Genomic DNA, 21,648 nt, shown 5'->3' on the forward strand with positions numbered 1-21,648 from the left:
TGCTAAGCGGCAGAGAAAAAGAGGACCCAACAAGTTGAAAAGCCCAATATCAAAGGCTAAAAGGAACTTTACAATGAATGAACAGGTGATCTCCACGTTCTTCAGCCTCTTTGCATAGGATACAAATATTGACAATTACTTTACCTCTTCTCCTCAAATTGTCTACTGCGAATAGTTTATCCTGAGAAAGTGCCCAAAGAAAAAATTTAATTTTATGAGGAACTCGCCACTTCCAAATAGATCTCCACCACCATTGGATAGCAAAGTCTGATTCATCAATTTCGACTTACGGATCCCCAACCCCCTTTCCACCTTACAAGAACAAATTTTGTCCTAACTTACTAGGTGATACTTCCTCTTCCCATCATGAGTATTGAAACGTGTTGCCACCCTGTCGCCACCTCATTGCCAATCTATCGTACTACCGTGGTTTACTTGTTGGTAGTTGTTATTTTTGGAAGGTTAACATATATTATGAGATTTGATAAGTTTTTTATGGAATGTAACTGTTGCTCCCTTCTTCTATATATTATCTATCTTGAGGCTGTGTATTTTTTCCATGACAGAATAAAGAATACATTGTTCACTGTGGACGTAGGCCATTGGTGAGTTCCCATCTCTTGTGTTACCTTGGGGTAATCTTGTTTTCTCGGATCTGAGACTCTCTCTTTAAGATCTGAGATCCCTATTTTCTCTCTCACGATATTCTCTCATATCTCTCTCTCTCTTTTTGATCACGCTATTCTCTCTCTCTCTCTCAAGATCTCTCTCACAGTATTGTCTTAAATCTATCATTGCTTTCTCTCACGATATTCTCTCAAGATCTCTTACGATCTTCACTCTCTCTCACGCTCTTTTCTGCTCTCTCGTTCTCTAACCTCACCAGAATATTTCTTTTTTTCGCTCCTTTTTTTCTTAGACTTTTCCCCTTTTTCTCTGGTGCTCGATTGTGAGACGCACTGGAGATCGATGGCCAGAGGTGTCTCTCCAAAAAAAAGCTAGAGAGAAAAAGCCTTCGTTTTTTGCAAAATGAACTCTGGTCTCTAATAACAATTTTTTTGTGTGAAGTCCGTGATTATCAAGTACAATGGATTTGTTCTTGACTCTTTTACAAAAGGTAAAGAGGTGGTCCTCAAGACAATATTATTTCAAGGTGGTTGTTTCTTCCATCAACTTGGGTATTCATTTTTCTGGTATCTTCTCTTGCCTCTTGGGCTTTTAGAGCAGTATTATTCAATTTGTGCACTTGCTCAGGTCAGTTTCCTTCTTTTTGGGTTTGGTCTTCTTGTTTTTGGTTCAGTTTTTTTTACATTTTGGAAGATATTGTGAATATGAACCCTGAACCTAAAACCATTATCCATGAAAACGAGTCTAATACTAGTGATAAATGAACTAGTATTCCTTTGAACAAACTAAATTATTTAAGTTGGTCAAAAGCAGTCTCGCTTTTTTTGAGCGGGCGATCCAAGTTAGGATACATCAATAGAAAGAAAATAGCTCATGCTATTGATGATCCCCTATATGAAAATTAGCAATCCAATGACCACAAGGTCGTGTCTTGGATTTTGAATTCTATGGAACCAAAGATGGCCAAGATCTTTACTTCGGCAGATACTGCCAAAAAATTGTGGGACTCAATAAAAGAAGTTTATAGAAAAGATAACAATCTCTCTCGTGTTTATGAGTTAAAGCAAGAAATTCCTAAAATCAAACAAGGAGATAAAACTATCACTGGATATTTTGCTCTATTCAAAATATTATGGGATGAATTTATGTATTATTCACCCATAACAACTGATCTGAAAACCATTCAAAAGCGTGTTGCACGAGACAAAATATTTTCATTCCTTGTTGGTTTGAAGCCTAAGTATGAGAATTTTAGAAATCAGATTTTGATGACCACAGAACTCTCAACATTTACAAATGTTTGTTCTATTATTCATCGGGAAGAAACCCGAGAAAGGTTATGCATGTTGAAATAAAGTCTGAATATGAAATAAGTGAAAAATACATCTTTGTTGCTGCTAAGGAGAATACTGAGAAGAAAAAGGGATAATATATTTAAAAAAAAAAGGTTATGGTGGAGCTAAGGGTGGTGGAAGAGGTCGTGGTAATAGACCTCCTCTACGTTGTGATCATTGTAAAGGTATTAATCATCTGGTTGATAGATGTTGCGAAAAGCACCTTCACCTACGACCCAATAGAAATAGAATAGGTGAACTTTCATCGGCTCAGACTGTCGATACTTAGATCTCTAAAGATAACTGGCTCAATTCTTTCAATATTTTACAAAAAAATATCTCATCTTCCACACAAGATCTTCCTCGTGAGTCAGGTAACTGTTGTGCTCTCCAAGCCCTTTATCCCTCTAATAATGATAATTGGATTATTGATTCAGGGGCTACAGATCATATGACTGGAAATATGAATTCTTTGTATACTTATCAAGATGTGTTTGATAAAGCCCCTGTATCAATTGCATATGGTTCACTCATCTCCATTAAAGGAATAGGTAGAACTAAGTTTTTTTTCAAAAAATGTCAATTCTGATGTCCTTTTTATGCCCTCATTCCCTTTAAACCTTCTCTCCACTAGTAAACTAACTCAAAACTTGAACTGCAATGTTATTTTTTCTCCTTTTATTATTTCCTTTCAAGATCAGGACATGAGGAAGATGAATGGTGAGGGAAGATTGTCTTGAGGATTTTATTATATTGATCAGAAGAATAAGGCCTTGGTTGCCAATAATGAAAACTTGAGCAAGATTTGGCATTCCAGACTTGGTCATCTTATCAATAAATCTTTACTTTATTTAAAATCTGAATTATCCATTGACTTTTATAATTGTGATGTGTGTCATTTGTCAAAGCAGCCAATACTTCCCTTTCAGTCTTCGGGAAATAAGGCTGAAATCTTTTTTGACTTGATTGATTCTAATGTGTGGGGGCCTGCTTCGGTTGAGTCCTATAATACACTGAGGCATTTTATGCTTTTCATTGATGATTTATCTAGGATGACCTGGATATATTTGTTTAAATTCAAGAGTGTAAGTCTTTGGAAAATTTAAGGAATTTTCAAATCTAGTTAAAACCTAATATAATGCCAAGATCAAGATTCTACGTTCGGATAATGATCCGAATATACAAATAAATTTTTTTCTGAATATCTCGTGGATCAAGGTATTATATATCAAACATCTTGTGTCTCTACTCCCCAATATAATAGGATGTCTCAGAAAAAAAAATAGACACTTGCTTGAAGTTACTCGATTTATCATGTTCAAAAAAAATGTCTCTAAAATTTTTTGGTCTAAAGTTGTTCTTACTGCCTTTTATTTGATTAATAAGCTACCAAGCAAGGTCCTTGGGAATAAGTCTCCTATTGAAATTCTAAATGGAAAGAAAAATGATTTATCTCATTTATGTATATTTGGATGTGTTTTTTTGTTCACAATAATTCTCAAAGAAGAGATAAATTGGATCCTCGGGCTTTTAAATGTGTTTCATGAGGCACTGCCCAACAAAAAAGGGATGTAAGTGTTATGACTTCAAAATAAGAAATTTTATATTTCTCGGGATGTAACATTCAATGAAAATGATTCCTTTTTCTAAAATTTCAAATCAAACAATTTTGAAAAAGGGACCAAGGGGAATATTCTTGAATGTTTTCTATAATAAATAGTGGAAACATACATATCATCCAATAAGATCATAAAGAACATGAAAACAATGTTGAAAGGGATCTTGTTGAAGAACATGAAAAATCAAGTGATCTAAGTGTTTGCACATCCATTCTTATTTTCTCTTTCTAAACTCCACTTTATAAGTGTTTGCACATACTGTAATTTCTACCACATCCATTTCTGCATCCCTCTATTCCCAATTTGGGTTCCATTTCTACATCCCTCTATCCCCAATTTGGGTTGTAGCCCTCATAAGCTATCAGCTATCATATAAAAATAAAAATAATAAAAATAATAATTGATAATCAATGAGAAATTACACAACACAATCATAATAAAAAATAATACTTCTGGAGTCTCCAATGCCTCAAAAATTTCTACTGCAATTACCTTCTAGTTTACTAATCAAACTTTATCCCATTTTTTAACTTATATCATAAAGATTTTGAATTTGGTATCATAAATTTATTGTTTATTTGAAATTATATAGAGAGACATTTGAAATACTTCTATAAAAAATAAATAAAAATAAGGTTCATCACAATAAATCATGTTATTCCAATGAATTATCATGTTGAAACCAAAGTCTAATCGTGTTAGAAGAGATGTGATTCCATGTAAGTGTCAAATGCATGCATAAGTAGGAAATGAGGTCATAATGACTCTAGAATGGTACAAGTTATTATTAGAAAACCTTTTTGGAATGGTGATGATGTTATTATTAGAAAATCTTTTTTAATTGATGTGATGATGATTTTAATTCTGCATTTCAGTGGAATTTTGTGACAAAAAAGAAAAAAATGATAGTTTATAGGCAAGTGCTAGTAAAATATTAGTAATACATTTCTCATATTTCTTCTAGACAACAAAACAGTAGCAATGTATTTCCCAATATTCCATCTAAATACTACCCAAACAGTAATAATCTATTTGCTATTACGCTAGTAATATATTTCACAGTCAATATATTTCCAGGCATTCAAACAACAGTAATGTATTACGCCAGTAATAGATTACATCCGTCATCTTATGTCAATGCAAACAAGCCTTTTTCAAAGTAGCATACCGAGTGATTAAGGATTTTCATATATGGATCTTCTCAAGCATTGTTTGCAAAATCGCCCGATCTAACCGTGAACCGCCCGGTTAGATCGGAACCAGCTACTGGCCGGTTCCAGTTTTGAGCGGTTAGGGTGATCAACCGGTATTTAAAAAAAACTTAAAAAATATATATAAATTCTCAAAAATAAGGAATTTGATTTGTAATGCATTTTTAAATATTATTTACATTATGGTAAAGATTAAAAATTGTTTTGTTCATTAATAATCACTTTTATATTTTATCATCTTTTTAAGAAAATTTTAAAAATAGCCCTTGGAAAATATAAGATAGGTTAAAATCCATTTTTTCATTAATTTTCAATTTCATTTGAATGTGTTTTGTTTTAATCATTCTTTATATGCTTTTCATATTTTAATAGATTTTTTTTTTTGTATTTTTTATTTTATTTTTTTAACATTTTTGACGGTCTAGGATTTGCTCGGTTAGAGCGGTTAAATCAGCCGATTTACCAGTTAAGCCGCTTAAACCGCTTCCATACCCATATTCGATTAACCGTTCCGATTCGATTTTACGAACACTGTTATCAAGTACTGGAGCATTTTGACTTGGAGCTCGAAATTTTTGCACAAAGATGAGGAGTTTAAAGTGACGAGTAGAATGAGAGAAATCTAGCTTGCGGGTCTTGCTTTTTTGCATCTTCCTTGAAAAAATGGGGGCAAGGGGCGTCGGCGGATAGAGAGAGGGGAATGGAGAAAGGGCAGATGTCGAGAGAGATGTGGGATGAAAAATTCAAGAAGAAAGGGTAGATTAGGTAGCATTCAAATGGTTTCCTGAGTGGAATGCGTGGTTCCTCGCCATTATGTTGAGGGTTCGAACCCCCTCACAAACACCGCCTCGTTTTTCCGGCTTTTCCCCTCATCCTTGACTTCTTGATGCCCTCTTTGCTCCAAGCAGAAGATAATACCAACCATGGATTATATCTATCTTTAGGGATTATGATATAGAAGCCATAGGATCATCAAAATTTGGCATATTGTTTTTATAGGAACAGTATGTATTTTTCTTGCCTCAGTTCTATGTTTTCCTAAAAAGGCGGCTGAATCTTTGAGAAATACAATGTTTTATAGAGTTTATTTTGAATTTTTTATTTTTATTTTTTTGTTCTAAGTCGTGCCTAAGAAGGGTTCAGATATTTTTATGTCGACCGTTTCTCTAATTTTAATGAAATTGAATGCTTTTTTTTAATAATTTTTCCATTTTTATAAAAGAATGACTCAATTTTTTAAAAAAAGTAAATTTTTTAAAAAATATATTATGTCGGGTTTTTTTTCTACATTGTACTATGGTGAATTTTTGTTTTTTTTTTTGTTCATTTTTCACCAATTTTAAATGTCTTTTTGCTTTGTTCTCTATTTTTCTAAAAAATGCTTCAAACTATTTAATAAATTTTAATTTATTTTAAATAACTGAATTCTCGAACTTTGTGACTCGTCCCAAACCATCTAATTTAACATCTAATGAGCGGCAATAGTTGGGACTTTCTTGTACAAAAGGTAAATGGTCTACAAATAGACAATCCCTAATAAGGATAAAATTATGTGGGAAATTTGTCAAACTATCCATGAGAGATGCATTATTTAACATTTATACACGTGCTGGTATTCCAACTCACATCATGTATTTTTGTACGCATTTTGAAATTAAATCAAAGTATATAAGGAAAAGGGCCGGGTTTCTATGCGGCCAAGCCCGCATATGTAAAAATGCGGGCCTACTAATAAATCTATTTTTTAGATGGATTTTTTTATTTAACTTTTAAGGACATGTAATCTCTAACATGGAGATCATGAATATGAAAAAATAAATAAAATTTAAAAACTAGAAATAATAAATCTAGTAAGAAAATATTTTGACCATTAGTTTCAATCGTTTTTATTAGATGGAACACTTACTTTCATCTATGTAGTCATGCGGTCCAGCTGGCATGAAACATTTTTCCTAAGCAAAATGTTCTCTAATAAGTATTTCAGTAGATGTCCCAAACTATATTGTAATATCTCAAATTTTGAAATGTAACCGGGACCAATGTAAAATGGAAATTTTTTTGTGTGCCAATAAACATGCCTGTAAAATTTAACATCCTGAGATTCAAAGAGACCTAAAATTTTTGGAGGTTTAAAGGGTGAGGAACCAAAAATCAAGGGTTTTTGTTTTTGTTTTTTAATTATCCAATTTATTTTTGAAAGTATCTGGAGTGAGAAAATTCTCTTTTCCCGAGGGAGTAAACGTACAATCTGCTCCCGGGGGAGTACTCTATCCTACCCCTCCTATAAGCAGCAAAGCCCAAGTTAGGGTTTGCGACCTGGACTCTCGTCTCCATCGTGTTGGTGCTTTGAGCTCGCCTCAGGGGAGTACCTCGAAGAGGAGGGGCAGTTTGTTCGTTCCAACAGTCTCTGCAATCATGGTTTCGCTCTCTCTCTCTCTCTCTCTCTCTCTCTCTCTCTCTCTCCATTATAGTCTCTTCTTGTTTTTATAGCTCCATGTTTTGGTGTTTGCGAGCTCTTTCTCTCTCTGTCTACAGTTTCATTGCATCATTTCATCTCCAAGTTTTGATGCCTATGCGTTTTCTTCACGGTAAACTGATTTGTTCTTGTACACATTTAAATTGTTTAAGCATGTGAGATGATACAGTCAAGCAACCCAAGTTTCTCTCTCTAGTTTGTGGCTTTGCAGTTTTATCTTGTTTTGCAATCTCTAGATTTTAATGTCTCCGCGTGTGTTATCTTTTCAATTTCTTAAATCTGTGGACGCAAAACGTAATGTTCCTTCTCTTAGTTTAGTGATGGCCAATTTAGAGAGAGAAACATATTCTATGTGATTGGTTTCTGCTTGTATTCCAGAGAGTGAAACTGTTTTTATGAGATCGACTGCTGCTTGCTTCGAGAAAGCCTCATATTGGTTAGTGCAGAGAATGCGTATTGCATATTTAAGGCTTTTGTATTTGCTCCTTCATGTTAGAGATCTGTCAAAAAAATCTTGTGTTTCCTCTCATTATTTCGCATAACCAGAAATAAAACTAAGTGGGAACTCCTATTTTAAATAGCAAAGCTATCTAAGGCAGTAGGCATTAATTTCATCCATGGTGTTTAGTAAGGCATATTGATATGGAATAGATGTGGGTTGAGAGAAGTAGTTGGTTGGAAAGATAAGCCTTATGAGAAAATACTTGAAAAAGAAGCCAATATTGACTAATGTAGCATCTAAACTTGGTTTTGGAAAGGGATTGTTGATAAACAAATTAGTACCATCACTGTTTTTGGAATGCAGGTCAGGAGTCGCAATATATCCTAAATTGTTCATTTGTTGCAAATTTTCAAAAATTATACTCAACTTTAATCTGGATAATTATGGGTTTTCTCAAAATGTGATATCCATACTGTTTGGAATAATGAAAGAAATTTGACCATTAGTTTGTTACCTTCACCTTCGTGCTTCAAAACAGTAAACATTTAGATTTTAACTGGAAAAGTCTTTCTGAACGTTCAATAATTGTTATATTTATTTTGGGTGTGTAATTTTTCTTTCTAAATTGTTTGTAATGACATGATATTGGCTTGTATGGGTGTTCTTGTTGTTTTGAATTGGTTGCATTCAGTGCTGGTTACCACTATATTTTGTATGGTGTTGAGTCTCAAAGACTAATGCTTATGAAAGCCATTCGGTCATGTTAGCATGGGAGCAGCTTGACTATGTGCTCAGATACTTTCATGTCCGCATTTGGTTTTGTCCATGTGACCAGTCTATGGTATCATCTTAATGGGGAAATCTGTGGCAGTTTCAAGATTTTGAAAATCAACTTCCATTTTTTAAAGGCCTAAATATTTTTGTATGTTTTTCTAAATGACTATTAGAGTTGTATTTAGTCTATGCCAGTGGGCAAGGGTCAGCCTATACCTTTTTATTCAGCTTTAGAGTTTTTCTCAAAATGGTTTGGAACTCTTCAAATTGCACTATTTCTTTTTAAAAAAATGTGTTATTGTGTTGTCATATTCTCCTTAAATTGCAATTTTGAGAATGAGTGTTAATTCTAGTCACAATGCTGAGGAGATCTTTAGGTCCTGGCTAATGATATCAGTGTTACAGTAATAAACTTGTGAGGAGTTTTTGTCTAACCTTCTTCTTTCACTGCTTTTTGGCAGGGCAGAGCGTATTAGATTCTATTCTTTCTATAGAAGGCCTCACTCTTCTCTTTGATAAGCAGCTGGCCAAGAAGAAAGCTGGCTATTTATTCATTTAATTTGTTTGAAGCCACTAACACTTTGATGATGAAAACTAGTTAGCTAAGATTTATTTGTTCTACAAACTGATTTTTGGGTGACTCTCGATTCAAGGGATATACTTCCCTCTTATTTCAATATTGTTCTCATGGTGTCTCCTAACATGAAATGTACTCATGTCAGTCGGGTAGAAAGAAGACCAGGGAGCCCAAGGAGGAAAATGTCACTCTAGGACCAACTGTTCGAGAAGGTGAATACGTTTTTGGTGTGGCTCACATATTTGCCTCATTCAATGACACGTTTGTGGTAAGTTCTTAATGATTTTCTGTTTTTCAAAAACAAATATGTGATATGACATCATTTAGGTTATTAACCAGTGATTCCTTTATCGGAAATGCAGCATGTCACAGATTTGTCTGGGAGAGAAACTCTTGTACGAATTACCGGTATGGAATAATCTAATTTAGAGATAAGTGGATGGTTGCTTTGGTATTTCTTTTAATTTATATCAATGTGAATAACAAATAATAAAAAAATGGAGCATGTAGTGGGTTTTAGTCTTTTTCATTCCACAGGTGGCATGAAGGTAAAAGCTGATAGGGATGAGTCTTCCCCTTATGCGGCTATGCTTGCAGCACAAGATGTTGCCCAAAGATGCAAGGTATAGTCCTTTTTTTTTCTCTCTAAATGTTTATAATTTTTACATAATTAGGTTGCATTTTGGACCTATACAGCCTACTTAAAATTTGTTTTGTTTAGCTTTTTCTTTTTCTTGTTTCTTATCTTCCTTCATTAAATACGAATATGCATTAGTTGGTCATCTGCATGATGATATTTCTTGTGAATTTGGGAAGGTTGATAATCTCTAAGTTTGGGGCTGTGTGGCATAGCTTAGCTTGGAATATTCCTTTTTGTCTAACCATACCACTTCTGGTGCCTGAGAAAACCAAACTAAGAACATTTTGAGCCATCAGATTTGTCTTTTGGTACTTGTGCATGACTTTTCTATATTCTGTTTTAATTTTTATTAGTCTGTGTTTGGAATTTTAGTTTTCTTCTCTTACTGGTTTGTAAAATGCGAATTGTAATACTTTTCTGGTTGATCTCCTCAATAACAAACTCTTAATCTAGTGGAGGTAGTGGGCTGGCCAAAGATGGAGTCCTAAAATATCTGGCCAGTGATTTTGATTCTTTCACCGCCCGTACTTGTATAGAAAATCCTAACCTCTGTAAAGGCTGTATAACATGTACATCAATTTGGTCATTAATGTAAGGTACTCTATCAATGAAAAGAAACTCCTATTCTAGTGAAACTTATTGTGTATAATTATCTTAGAGCTCTTCAACATGAAACATATGTTTCTCATCAATTGAGTATTTATCATCCAAAACAAGAGTATCGTTTTCATACTACAAGTGGGAAATGTGAGCCACGTATCCTGCCAGTGTGAAAACTCTATGATTCCCCAACATGTGTTTGTGTGTGTTATAATGGGTCATTCGTGTTAAGCTTTGTATTTGTTTAGGAACTTGGCATTACTGCTCTTCATATCAAGCTCCGAGCTACTGGAGGCAACAAGACAAAGACACCTGGTCCTGGGGCTCAGTCTGCTCTTAGAGCCCTTGCTAGATCTGGAATGAGGATTGGTCGCATTGGTAATGGTCCTTTCCTCTCTAAACTTTTAGGAAGTCTCTTCTATTACTGCTAGTCGTGAATCTATTGCATGTCAGTAACCAATGGAGTGTTTTGATGATCCATCTAAAAAACAAGGAAAACCATGCACCCAAATAGATACTTATATGACTTTTTCTTTTAAGACATAAAATAATGGTTGGATCAGAACCTATGACCTTGCCACCCCAAGCTCATGAACTAGCCAAATCGACATTTCTACTTGTTTGTTAAAAATTATACACTGTATATTATATATTTTATTTTAATAATTTTGTTTTCTTTTAAAAAAAATTTGCAGGATCTCTGATCGGGATCAGGATTGGTGGGTGGACAATCCATCCCCCCGATTCATTTTTTAAAATGCCAGGGAAATATGAGAAGCTCAAAGTTTTCTAGGGTTTTTTTACCGCCTTATCATTTATGTGATGATCTAGTATCATACCACAATGGTGAATAGTCTAATTAAGTACTTTTGGATTGTGTTCTACAGCAAAGTCATACCATTATTAATCAGATTCGCTTCCGGGGCATCTTCATCTTATCCCAAAACGGGAAATGCTTCGGTGCTTCGGAAAATTAAATAATACAAGCACAATCCTAGAAGAAATTATAAGATATGAAACAAAGGGTGACATTTATATAATGTGACAACCTTGTAGAAGTAAGGTTGCGGTGTTCTACACTATCTCGTTTAGTTGGACGGTGTACATTTTGCACACCTTTTAAGACAATGTCAAAAAGTGACACGTCTTTTAGTGCAATATCAAATCTATGCATTCCAATTAAAATGGACATTATAACCTTAATTCTCCAAGTAAGGTTGCAGCCTTATATAAACATTTTCCTAAAGGAAATTAAAACGTAAGTTTTTTATGAATTTTATTTTTAAAAAATTTAAATTCTTTTAATGCTTATATTTTAATTTCAATTATTATCATTTGATTCAGATAGAGAGAAACAGAGAGGGAGATAATTTTCTCCCATGTATGGCCTTCTCTCTGAAAATATTTGGAGTGCAAGATATGTCTACAGTATAGAACTCATTCCCCCAAAACAAGGTACCTATGTGTACATATGGCATGTCACAATCAATATAGTTTGCATTTTAAGAGAACCTACAAAACTTTTAGGGTACAAGCTATAAAGTAGTCAGCTAAAATTTTGAAAATTTTGGTTGGTTAAGGTAGTCATGATTAATACAAGCTATGTTAAAAAAAAAAGTAGAAAATTTTTCAAACTTGTACAAGCTGTCAATAAAGAAGTCAACTGAAATTTCCCTTCCCTTTGCTTGATGGAGTCACCAAACCCAACCACTTCGGGCGATTCACAAAGCGAAGTGAAGTTCATAACATTGGTTGTACTATTAAATATTTATTTACTTGTGCTATAATGGTAGTGTACTATATATGGCATATGAGAGTGGCATGCAGTGCCCATTCCGATAATGGATAGTGAAGTTTATTTCCCAATGGTAGATAATCATCTGGGTACATTTAATCTCCATCATTCATTATTGGTAATGGTTGGTGTGTGCTCGCCAATGTTCTGAAATTGTTTTGGCTTCGGGTGAATTGCCTGATGTCTTTAGGTTTAGCAACTCAACCCAAACCAAGCCAAGAGCAACAAGATTTTGACAATTATGGTTGATTTCTTAAGACACCTTGAACGAGAAAATTTTGAAACTTTTGTACATTTTATTTCATTCAATGTTTTTAAAAAAAGACAAATAGGTGGGGTGGATCTTCCACCAACCCATCCCAATCCTGATCGGCGGAAATGGCCATCCGGATCCACAATCCAGATTTATTTTTCTCTAAAAGAAGACAAAAAACTGAGATATATAATACATCATATATACTTTATTACAACTGAGATAAGATGTTGAGGTAGAATGTGCAGTTGTTAGTGCAAGGTCATATGTTTGAATCCTCCCCTTTCTAAAGCCTTCGAGGAATATAAATATTACTAGTATCTCTATATCAAAGGGAGCATGTTGTGGGGTTCGAACCTCTGGCACAAGGTTTGGGTGAGCTAACAACCAGCAAACCTTTTAACATCTTTAGTAGAAGTTATATATTTAGTTAAATTGCCGATTCAACCCAATAATCAGATCATTCTTGGGTGATTCCTGTTCTCGATCAGCGATTTCCATTCCAAATCATTAATCTTTGTAACACTGATTTGAATTATCTTTTTTATTGATTGTGACAGTTGTATATATTATTCCCTTGATCCCTTGGCCAACTAGAATTTTGAAAATTTGGCTTGGCTTTTTTATAGCTTATGCAAGAAAAGTTTTATTACTTTAAATATAACCTGTATTAATATTTCAAGAGAGAACCTTATATGAGAGAAACTCTCTCTCTCTCTCTATATATATATTTATATATATATATATATATATATATATATATATATATATATAAGAACAATAATTTAAATTAAATTTTTAAGGGTAAAAAATTTGTTTATTAGTTCTTTAATATGCCCGAAGACGTGGCTTAATGCACTTTGTTTTTATCTATGCTTTGATATCACGTGTTTTCCATTGCTTAACTGTGAATGATTATGTATGTGGTTTATGATGTATTTTGCAGAGGATGTGACTCCTATTCCCACTGATAGCACGCGTAGAAAGGGTGGACGACGAGGGAGGAGGCTTTGAGCTTTTCTAGCTTTCTGTCTGGTATTTGGGCTCAGCACCTCCCTATAACCGTGAATTTTCTCTCTTCCTTATCATGTGGATTGTGATCGAATGCTTGATAAACAATTTTGTTGCCCAGGTTTTTTCCCTCTTAAATTTTCATTTGAGCTATAGTATTAGATTAGCTAAACCTAAACTTGGTTTGTTTCTTGTGAGATGTTCTTTTTGATAATATTGTGATAATATGTTGAAGATTTAGTTTTGGTCTGAATTGCACCAAGTTTGTAGAATGATATTTTAAATGCAGTGGTGTATTGTAGTTTTTTTTGCATTCTTTAAATGTCATTTAACCCTTTTCTCTGGTTGTACCTTGCATAACGAACACCAAAAACACTACAATCTCGTCTTCCTCAAGGCAGCAATAGAAAGAACTTCCAATCTTGCATTTTATCCCCCAAACTCCCGTTTCTCTCACTCTAATGCAATATGTCACTTCCTTTTAGTGTATGCATTCATCCTCCCTTGCATGAACCACCTCCCTGCCTCTCTCTCTCTCTCTCTCTCTCTATTTCGGCAAAAGCATACTGGATCCTTCCATCCTTACAAAAGCATCGAGTAATATTTGAGGTTGTGGATCCTTCCATCTTTTTTCCTATTTCAGTTCAAAATAAAGATACTGGTAACTTTCTCTTTTGAAATACTGGTTGATATTTTTAATACATTTTGGATATCACCTAAAATATAGGTTGTCCTTTTGTTGGTTCTTGATGTATTTAGTCCCTTATCGCTCTCCCCTTAAATTGTTGATCATGCTTTCTAGTATTCTAACTTATTTACCTCCAAGAGGCGAAATCAATAAATGCGGTCTGTATCATCAGCATGTGTAAAACCAAGTTTGGTTCAAGCTCAATTCATTAGTTGTGGAGATGTTTGATAGTTCAGCTTGAGGGGTAGTTTAGGGTTTGGTGTCATGTTGGGTGGTGGTGTTTTCGTGACCATTGACAGCATCATGAAACTCTTTGCAGCATTAGGAATGGTGGCTATTTGGCTCTTCTCAGACAATGAGTTTATTGTCGGTTCCAATTAGTTGGAAAAAGGTTTTGAAGACGATGATGATGATGTACACATGTACATTGAGTTTATTGCCTGTCCCAATTAGTTGGAAAAAAGTTTTGACGATGATGATGTACACATGTTCATTGAGTTTATCGCTTGTCCCAATTAGTTGGAAAAAAGTTTTGGCGATGATGATGATGTTGTACGCCAAGTCTGTGGGAAAAGAGGGCAAGGAGATTGTTGGGAAATGGACGATACTTAAGGGGGAAGACAGAAAAGGAAATGTTTTTAGTTGAAAGTGGACAGTTCAAAACCGTAATACACCCTAACAATGTTGAACGGAGATCTATATGACATTCCCCTTAGCTTGATAGATGCATTCTTCATGAGAACTGACCTTCCATCTCTCTTTCTCATTTAGTTTATTAGAAAGCTATGAATTAGTGAAAATTTTTTTTTATTTATAGGAATTATGCACAAAAAATTTGTTTTTGCAAGTTATATATTTCCTGATTTACATTGGACCTTTGAAACGAGAGAACCGATTCTTGCAACACTTATACAATCGTTCTTGTCCATCGGATTTCAAATCAGGCGGTTGTAAGTGTTATTGAATAAATTCAAAGTTCAAAAACAAAATTCTTAAACTGTATGAAATACCTTAAGCTATCCGTTTGACATGGGATGGTTAGGGCCTAAGAATAATTGGAACTTCTTTGTAACAAACATAAATAGTCTCATATTATATAATTCCTTAATTTAGCAATGTTAAATGTCTTTGGTAGTAGCTATATTCATAGGAATAGCATATAACTATTGTCTAACTCTGATTTAAAAAATAGATTGGCGGTCTAGATGAGGCACTCTAAAAATCGGTCCGAATTGGTGAATCGGCAATCGAGAATGCTGATTTAGAAAACACAGTGAACTGACTTAAAATCAGTCCGGATCGATAAATCAGCGGGTTCGTATTGCCATTTTATTATAAAAAATTGTTGTTTTACGATGCAAAGTTGTTGATCTTGTTCTAGACATATACGCATTAATCGGAATGGGTACCAGATTGCCCGGTCGGAGATTCCGTGCCGACTTTTCGCTTTTTAAATCATTGGTTCAACTCGATGGAATGGTGACAACCTTACGATCATGATGGTTTTTATAACTTGCGTCTTGACATATGGACCCACTGATTAATTGCCAAACCACGGGAGAAGCACGTGTATTGGATATTTGGATATCTTCTCTAATTTTATTATTTTTTTGACGGTGGATTCATTGATTGTGAACCAACCTATAGGCTCATTTAGATCGATGTTTAAAAAAATTTAGATACTTTCAAAATCAACTTTTTACCCATCTTATCTTTAATATTTTTTGTATTATATTCTAAACATTAATATTATTTTTTGATGTATTTAACTTCTAATCAAATGGTCAATGAGGTTTGGCACAAAATTATCATTTTTCTCTTTTTTTTTTTTTTGACCTTTTTTTTTTTTCTTTCTCTCTCCATTTTCTTTCTCTCTACTTGTTTCCCTCTCTATCTCTCTCTATCCTCCCTCACTTTTTTTCTCTCTATCTTTCGTCATTGTTTCTCTCTTTCTACCCTCCCTCACTCTCGCTCTCTATTTTTGTTATGCAGTTTGGCACACTTCTTACCGGATTGTTCAAATTCTAGTAATTTCTCCCTTGCTTATAATACGGTCTGACACATTCCTTGTCGAACTGAAAGGTTTTTGCGGTTCGGTACGTTTTTGTATTGCATTGAAAAAAAAAAAAATTTGGTCCGACAAGGAGCGTGCCATACTACAAAAAAAAAATTTAATCTGGCAACAAGTGTGTTGGACCACAAAAAACAATTCAGTCAGGCACTGAGTGTGCCAAACCACATAAAAAAATAGAGAGAGAACAAGTGAGGAAGGGCAAAGAGAGAAAGAGTGAAGGAGGGTAGAGAAAAAGAGAGAAACAAGTTGAGAGAGAAAGAGAGAGGACTGGTGTATAAAGGTAGAGAAAAAAAAGAGGGATAAAAGGAGAAGAAAGAGAAAAAAGGCAATTTTGTCCCATAATTCATTGACTTTTTGATTGACGGTAAATACAAGAAAAAATAATGTTGGGGTTTTGAGTATAATACAAAAAATATATAAAATAAAATGTGTAGAAAGTTGATTTTACGAGATATTTTTTTTTTTTTAATCTTTTTTTGATAATATTAACTCATATTTCATTGACATAAAGAAACTTGTACAAAGGGGATCATTACCTTACGCCTCAAGTTCATTTGGAACCCTCTATTCCAATTGATAATCTAACTCCTTAAGGGTGGGTAGATGTATCATCTTGGCACATAGGAGTACTTTCCAAACTTAAATGAGACAAGATCTACGGTTTGAACATGGCAGAGCTATTATTCCAAGGACCTTAAAATTTGCTTTTGGGCTAAAAAAATGAACAAAAAGTGGAACAATGTCTGTGCCCCTTTATTTGGACGTAGCATAAGATGTATTTATCTTTATGTCTTAAGATTTTTTTTTTATAGGATTGTATTTTATGTGACTATTTACCACTGATATAAAAAGGCCACAAACACTCCTAACTTTTAGATGTGAAATAAGATGGCTTGAGATGTGTGGTAATATTGAAGATTTTTTTTTTTTTTGGTAAACTTTAAGCATCCTTAATGACATACATACAACCATCCAATTTGAAATTTGATAGACAAGATTGATTGTAACCTTATTGTACTACAAGTAAAAGACATGGTTTTGGTGAGTCAGCCGACTCACCTATTACTGTGTGGTCTCTTGTGTATCAAACGTCCATCTTCAAGGTGGATGTCAAAAAATGTTATATGCACTAAAAGTTAAAACGAACGTTGGAAAAAGGAATTAAAAAAAATAATATTTGTATTTCTCGAAAAAAAAATTCAAATCTAAATCATTGTTGTGGTTGAGATTATCGAACCCTAAACTTTCGGATAAAAACATCTTTAATAAATATTTCAGAGGGAGATTGCACAAGAATTAATGAGCCGGCTGACTCACCAAATACTTTTTCAAAAGTAAGAGGTCTCTTTGTATACTTTTTCTATCCTTATGTATCTTGGTCACGGCTTCCAGTAACTTTTGATGGTAGATTTGCTCTATTTTTATAGGAAATAAAGGTGCAACTTAAAATGTAGAATTAAATATGCACCTAAAAAATCCATTTGAATATGTTATTTTAATATTGAAAAACCTTCTAATTGATCATCTCGGTATCGAAATATATGAATATATATAAAAAAATATAGTTTCATAAATAATGTATCTTGCAAAACATTATCTTGACCGTACATTCTCAAGATTTTAATATATTTATAGATATACTTGTTTTTAACCATTTTTTCGATTTACTTAATTGGATTGTTTAAGATTGCAACGTTATCATTAGTTTGCTTTAATAAAGTCATGTAGTTCTTCAAAAAAAGTATTTTTTTTATAGCAAAAAAAGAAAAGATAAATTATCTTTTATGGTCCGGCTTTAGCATTCTCTTGCGTTTTAGTTTTATGGCCGTTGTCGTTAGGATGAATTGACCAACGGTGGGTTGGGTTGCTAGCGGTTCTATTTGACACGGGTTTGGATGTGGACGAGAAGGTGAATTTAGTGGACCCGAAAATAACCAAATTGAGTTAGATTAAGGTAGGATGCATGTGAATGCGTGTGTGCGTGCACGCTTCAGGATAGCATATTATACATTTACTCCTTCAGGTAAAAGAACTAATTTTCTCTTTTATATTGGGAAATGGAAGGTGGTATTTTTTTTAGGTAAAAGAGCTGCTCTGTTGGATTCTTTCATTGTGAAATTTTGGGAACTACTTACTATGTTCTTTCAATGTGAAATTTTGAGAGCCACCTAAGAATCACCCAATTTAAAAAAGAAAAAGATTTTGAGTTCTCATAGATATTATTATCCAAAACTTGATTGTTTTTCTAAATTCCTTTTGGTGAGGTTGATCCCAACGTTGAATATATTATATTCCTAAAGTTTGGGGTCCTAAAAATACTTCTACATCACCAAGAGTGATAAAAGAAATGCTCCCACAAGAACATAGAAAACACACATACACACAAGCACACACGCACACACACACAACACACCTAGGAGATGAACTAGTTAATATCAAATACACTAAGGAGATGAATTAATTAATATTTTACTCATCAAAATATACTTAAGCAGTGTTTTAAAACTCGATCATTCATGATTTGTATTGCTGATCTAGGTGGTGAACTAGTAAGGATCGAATCAGTTTTAAGATGGTATAGGGCTTGGCCTAGTCCCCCTCTGAACACCTCCTTTTACATTATTTTTTCTTTTTTCTCTTGGATACCTCTCTAAAACCCCGCATCCCCTATCCCTTTTATTTTAGGTAGTGCTTTTATGCAATGATTCTATAGCGATATAATAAAACAATATTAAAAAACTATGCTAGTGCCATTTGTATGACCCATTTATATACATTTTTTTCATTTTAATGAACAATCGGAAAAATACAAAATTTCAAAACACACCCTAAAAAATGTTTTTTGGCCTACTAATATAAGCCGTTCATTTTAATAAGATGTTTAGAACTAGGCCTTAAAGTAAATTTGTTCATTTCTAATTTTTTTAGATAGCTTTGCTATCATTAGATTAAACATATTAAAAAAAGAAGTTTGCTATCATTAGATTAAAAATATTTAAAAAAAAGAAAATGATTTTGAATTTGTAAATGCCAAGATATTGAAATTTACTAAATGGATGTTCTAGATTCACTATTGGAAGGGATTTTAACTATATCTATCATGCAAATTGAGTTTTATTTATTTGAGATTGATTACTAGGATGAAAAGAATGTCTGTTCAAAATATGGGGCCAAACTAATGCCACAAATATGGTTTTTAGAAGTGTGATTTCATTATATTTCAATGACACCATGGCATGATATTTTATTATAAAATTGTTTCATGCAAGCTGGACCACATGACTACATATGCGGTCCAAAACGTGTAAAGCATCCATCTTAAAGATGGATGCAAGTAGGTGTTTCATCTTAAAACAATAGAAGCTAACGGTCCAAATGTTTTCTTACTATAATTATTGTTTCTAATTTTTAAAATTCATTTATTTTTCATACTCATGATCTCCATGTTAGAGATTATATGTCCTTAAAACTTAAGTCAAAAAATCTGACTAAAAAATAGATTTATTAATAGGTCCGCATTTCTATATATGCGGGCTTGGTCGCATAGAAACCGGGTCCTATTTTATTTTATTTATTTTTAATATTTTTTAGATCACCGTTTTGGATGGATCTGGACAAATCATGTATACCAACGATACAACCCAAACTTATAGGGTAAACAATCCATCCCACCAATCCAAGTCTTGAAATAGTATATATATTTCCAAACTTATAGGGTAAACAATCCATCCCACCAATCCAAGTCTTGAAACACTATATATATTTAAGAGATGAACTAATAAATAGTTTATTTATTTATCTTGATTTAATTCATAGAGTTTGAGTAATTGAAAATGAGTAATTTATTAATTGTATTTTAATAATTCTCATAATTTAATTTTTTTCCCTCACGTGACTTTACCACAACCATCGAGTCCATCTCAGCATCGAATGGGTCTGGACTTGATTGGGGTGGCCCTCCCTCGATTCTTTTAGTTTTGGTTCGGGGTTTAGTAGAGATTCGGGGTTGGGTTTGGGTTTAGGTTTGGGTTTGTACTTGGACCTTAACCATTTACACTCTTCCCAGCTTAGAGACCTACGAAAGAACCTACCTACTTAAAACTAGGAAAAGGTCTGTATAAGGTTGCTGATGCGGGAAAAATATAAATCATAAAAAATTAAGAAAGATGAAATAGAAAAGGGTCGAGAGATTATGCCTTATTTTTTATTCTGCAATGGTGTCCACCCAAGATCTTTTCGTAAGACCGAATGCTTTATTAATTATCTAATAAAGAAAATATAGAATGAGATCGTTTAACTTTAATACAGTTGGTCACATTAATTTTGACCACTAGATATGAAATTAAGTGGCTGCAATTTTCCATTGACTAAGCTCAAACTTCAAAATAAGTTTTTTAAAACTTTGTGACACATCCAAGCTATCAAATTTCACATCAAATGATTGTAAGGAATTGTTACCACCTTCAATCAAAGGTAAATAGTCTCATTGTATGCAATCCCCTAACAAGATTGTATACAATGAGACCATTTACTTTTAATTCAAGAAGGTCATTATTACTTATGACTATCAAATTTGAAATTTGATAATCAGGGTATGTCACAAAATGCGAGAAAAGCTCTTTTGAACTTTGGACTTGGTTAATAACATAAATGCAGCTACCTAATTTCGCATCTAATAGTTAAGATTAATTGTGACCACCTTATACATAAAAAAAAAAATTTTGTCAGATTCTATACTTTTCCTAAAGTAACCAAGTTTTAGCTTTCTATTGGGGCGAACTGAATAGGGATAATAAGGTCATTCACGTAAGGGTGTGGTTTGAATAAGGTTAAAACCTTAAACAATTCATTTAAGGCGCACCCCTAAATTTTATCATAAATATAATTTTGATATAACAATTTCTTAAGATGGTTTGAGAATCTATTTTCATATCTAATCATAAAATTTTAAACTCTAAAAATAGTTCAAATCAAGTAAATTTAAAAACACATGAAAATCTTGAAAATGGATGGTCCAGATAACGTGTTGCAAGATACACTGTTTCCCAGACTCGAAATCTTTTTTTCTTTACATATTCATGCATCTTGATGTTAAGATGATCAATTAGGCGGTTTCCCAACATCCAAACAACCTTGTATGATGGAATTTGAGGTGCATATGTAGTTCTATATTTTAGTACCCGGTTTTTATAAGGCCGAGCCCGCATATGTAGAAATCTGGGTCTCTTAATAAATCTATTTTTGAGATGGATTTTAACACTAAAATTTTGAAGACATGTAATTTCTAACATGGAGATCATGAATATGAATAAATAAATAAATTTTAAAATTAAACATAATAAATTTAATAAGAAAACATTTGGGCGATTAGTTTTCATTGGTTTTAAATGGAACACCTACTTACATCCATCTTTAAGATGAATGTTTTAGATTTTGTTTTAGATTTTCTACTGTGCATATATAGAAATATGGTTTAGCCCGTATGAAACAATTTCTTATGTAATTCTATATTTTAAACATTTTCGGA

General features: G+C 33.3%; 1 protein-coding gene across 1 annotated transcript; it reads left to right on the top strand.

The window, feature by feature from the left end:
• The first annotated feature begins 7,095 nt into the window (after positions 1 to 7,095).
• Positions 7,096 to 13,672, top strand: LOC18441266 (small ribosomal subunit protein uS11y-like). Its single transcript, XM_011627641.3, has 6 exons — positions 7,096 to 7,209; positions 9,206 to 9,328; positions 9,423 to 9,468; positions 9,598 to 9,683; positions 10,549 to 10,678; positions 13,295 to 13,672. Exons 1-6 carry the CDS (start codon positions 7,207 to 7,209, stop codon positions 13,360 to 13,362), a joined length of 456 nt encoding a protein of 151 aa, XP_011625943.1. The 5' UTR covers positions 7,096 to 7,206; the 3' UTR covers positions 13,363 to 13,672.
• The last annotated feature ends 7,976 nt before the right edge of the window (positions 13,673 to 21,648 follow it).

Source organism: Amborella trichopoda, chromosome 11 (assembly GCF_054954075.1).
Source record: "Amborella trichopoda isolate Santa Cruz 75 chromosome 11, AtrichopodaSantaCruz75HAP2 v2.0, whole genome shotgun sequence".
Lineage (NCBI taxonomy): Eukaryota > Viridiplantae > Streptophyta > Magnoliopsida > Amborellales > Amborellaceae > Amborella > Amborella trichopoda.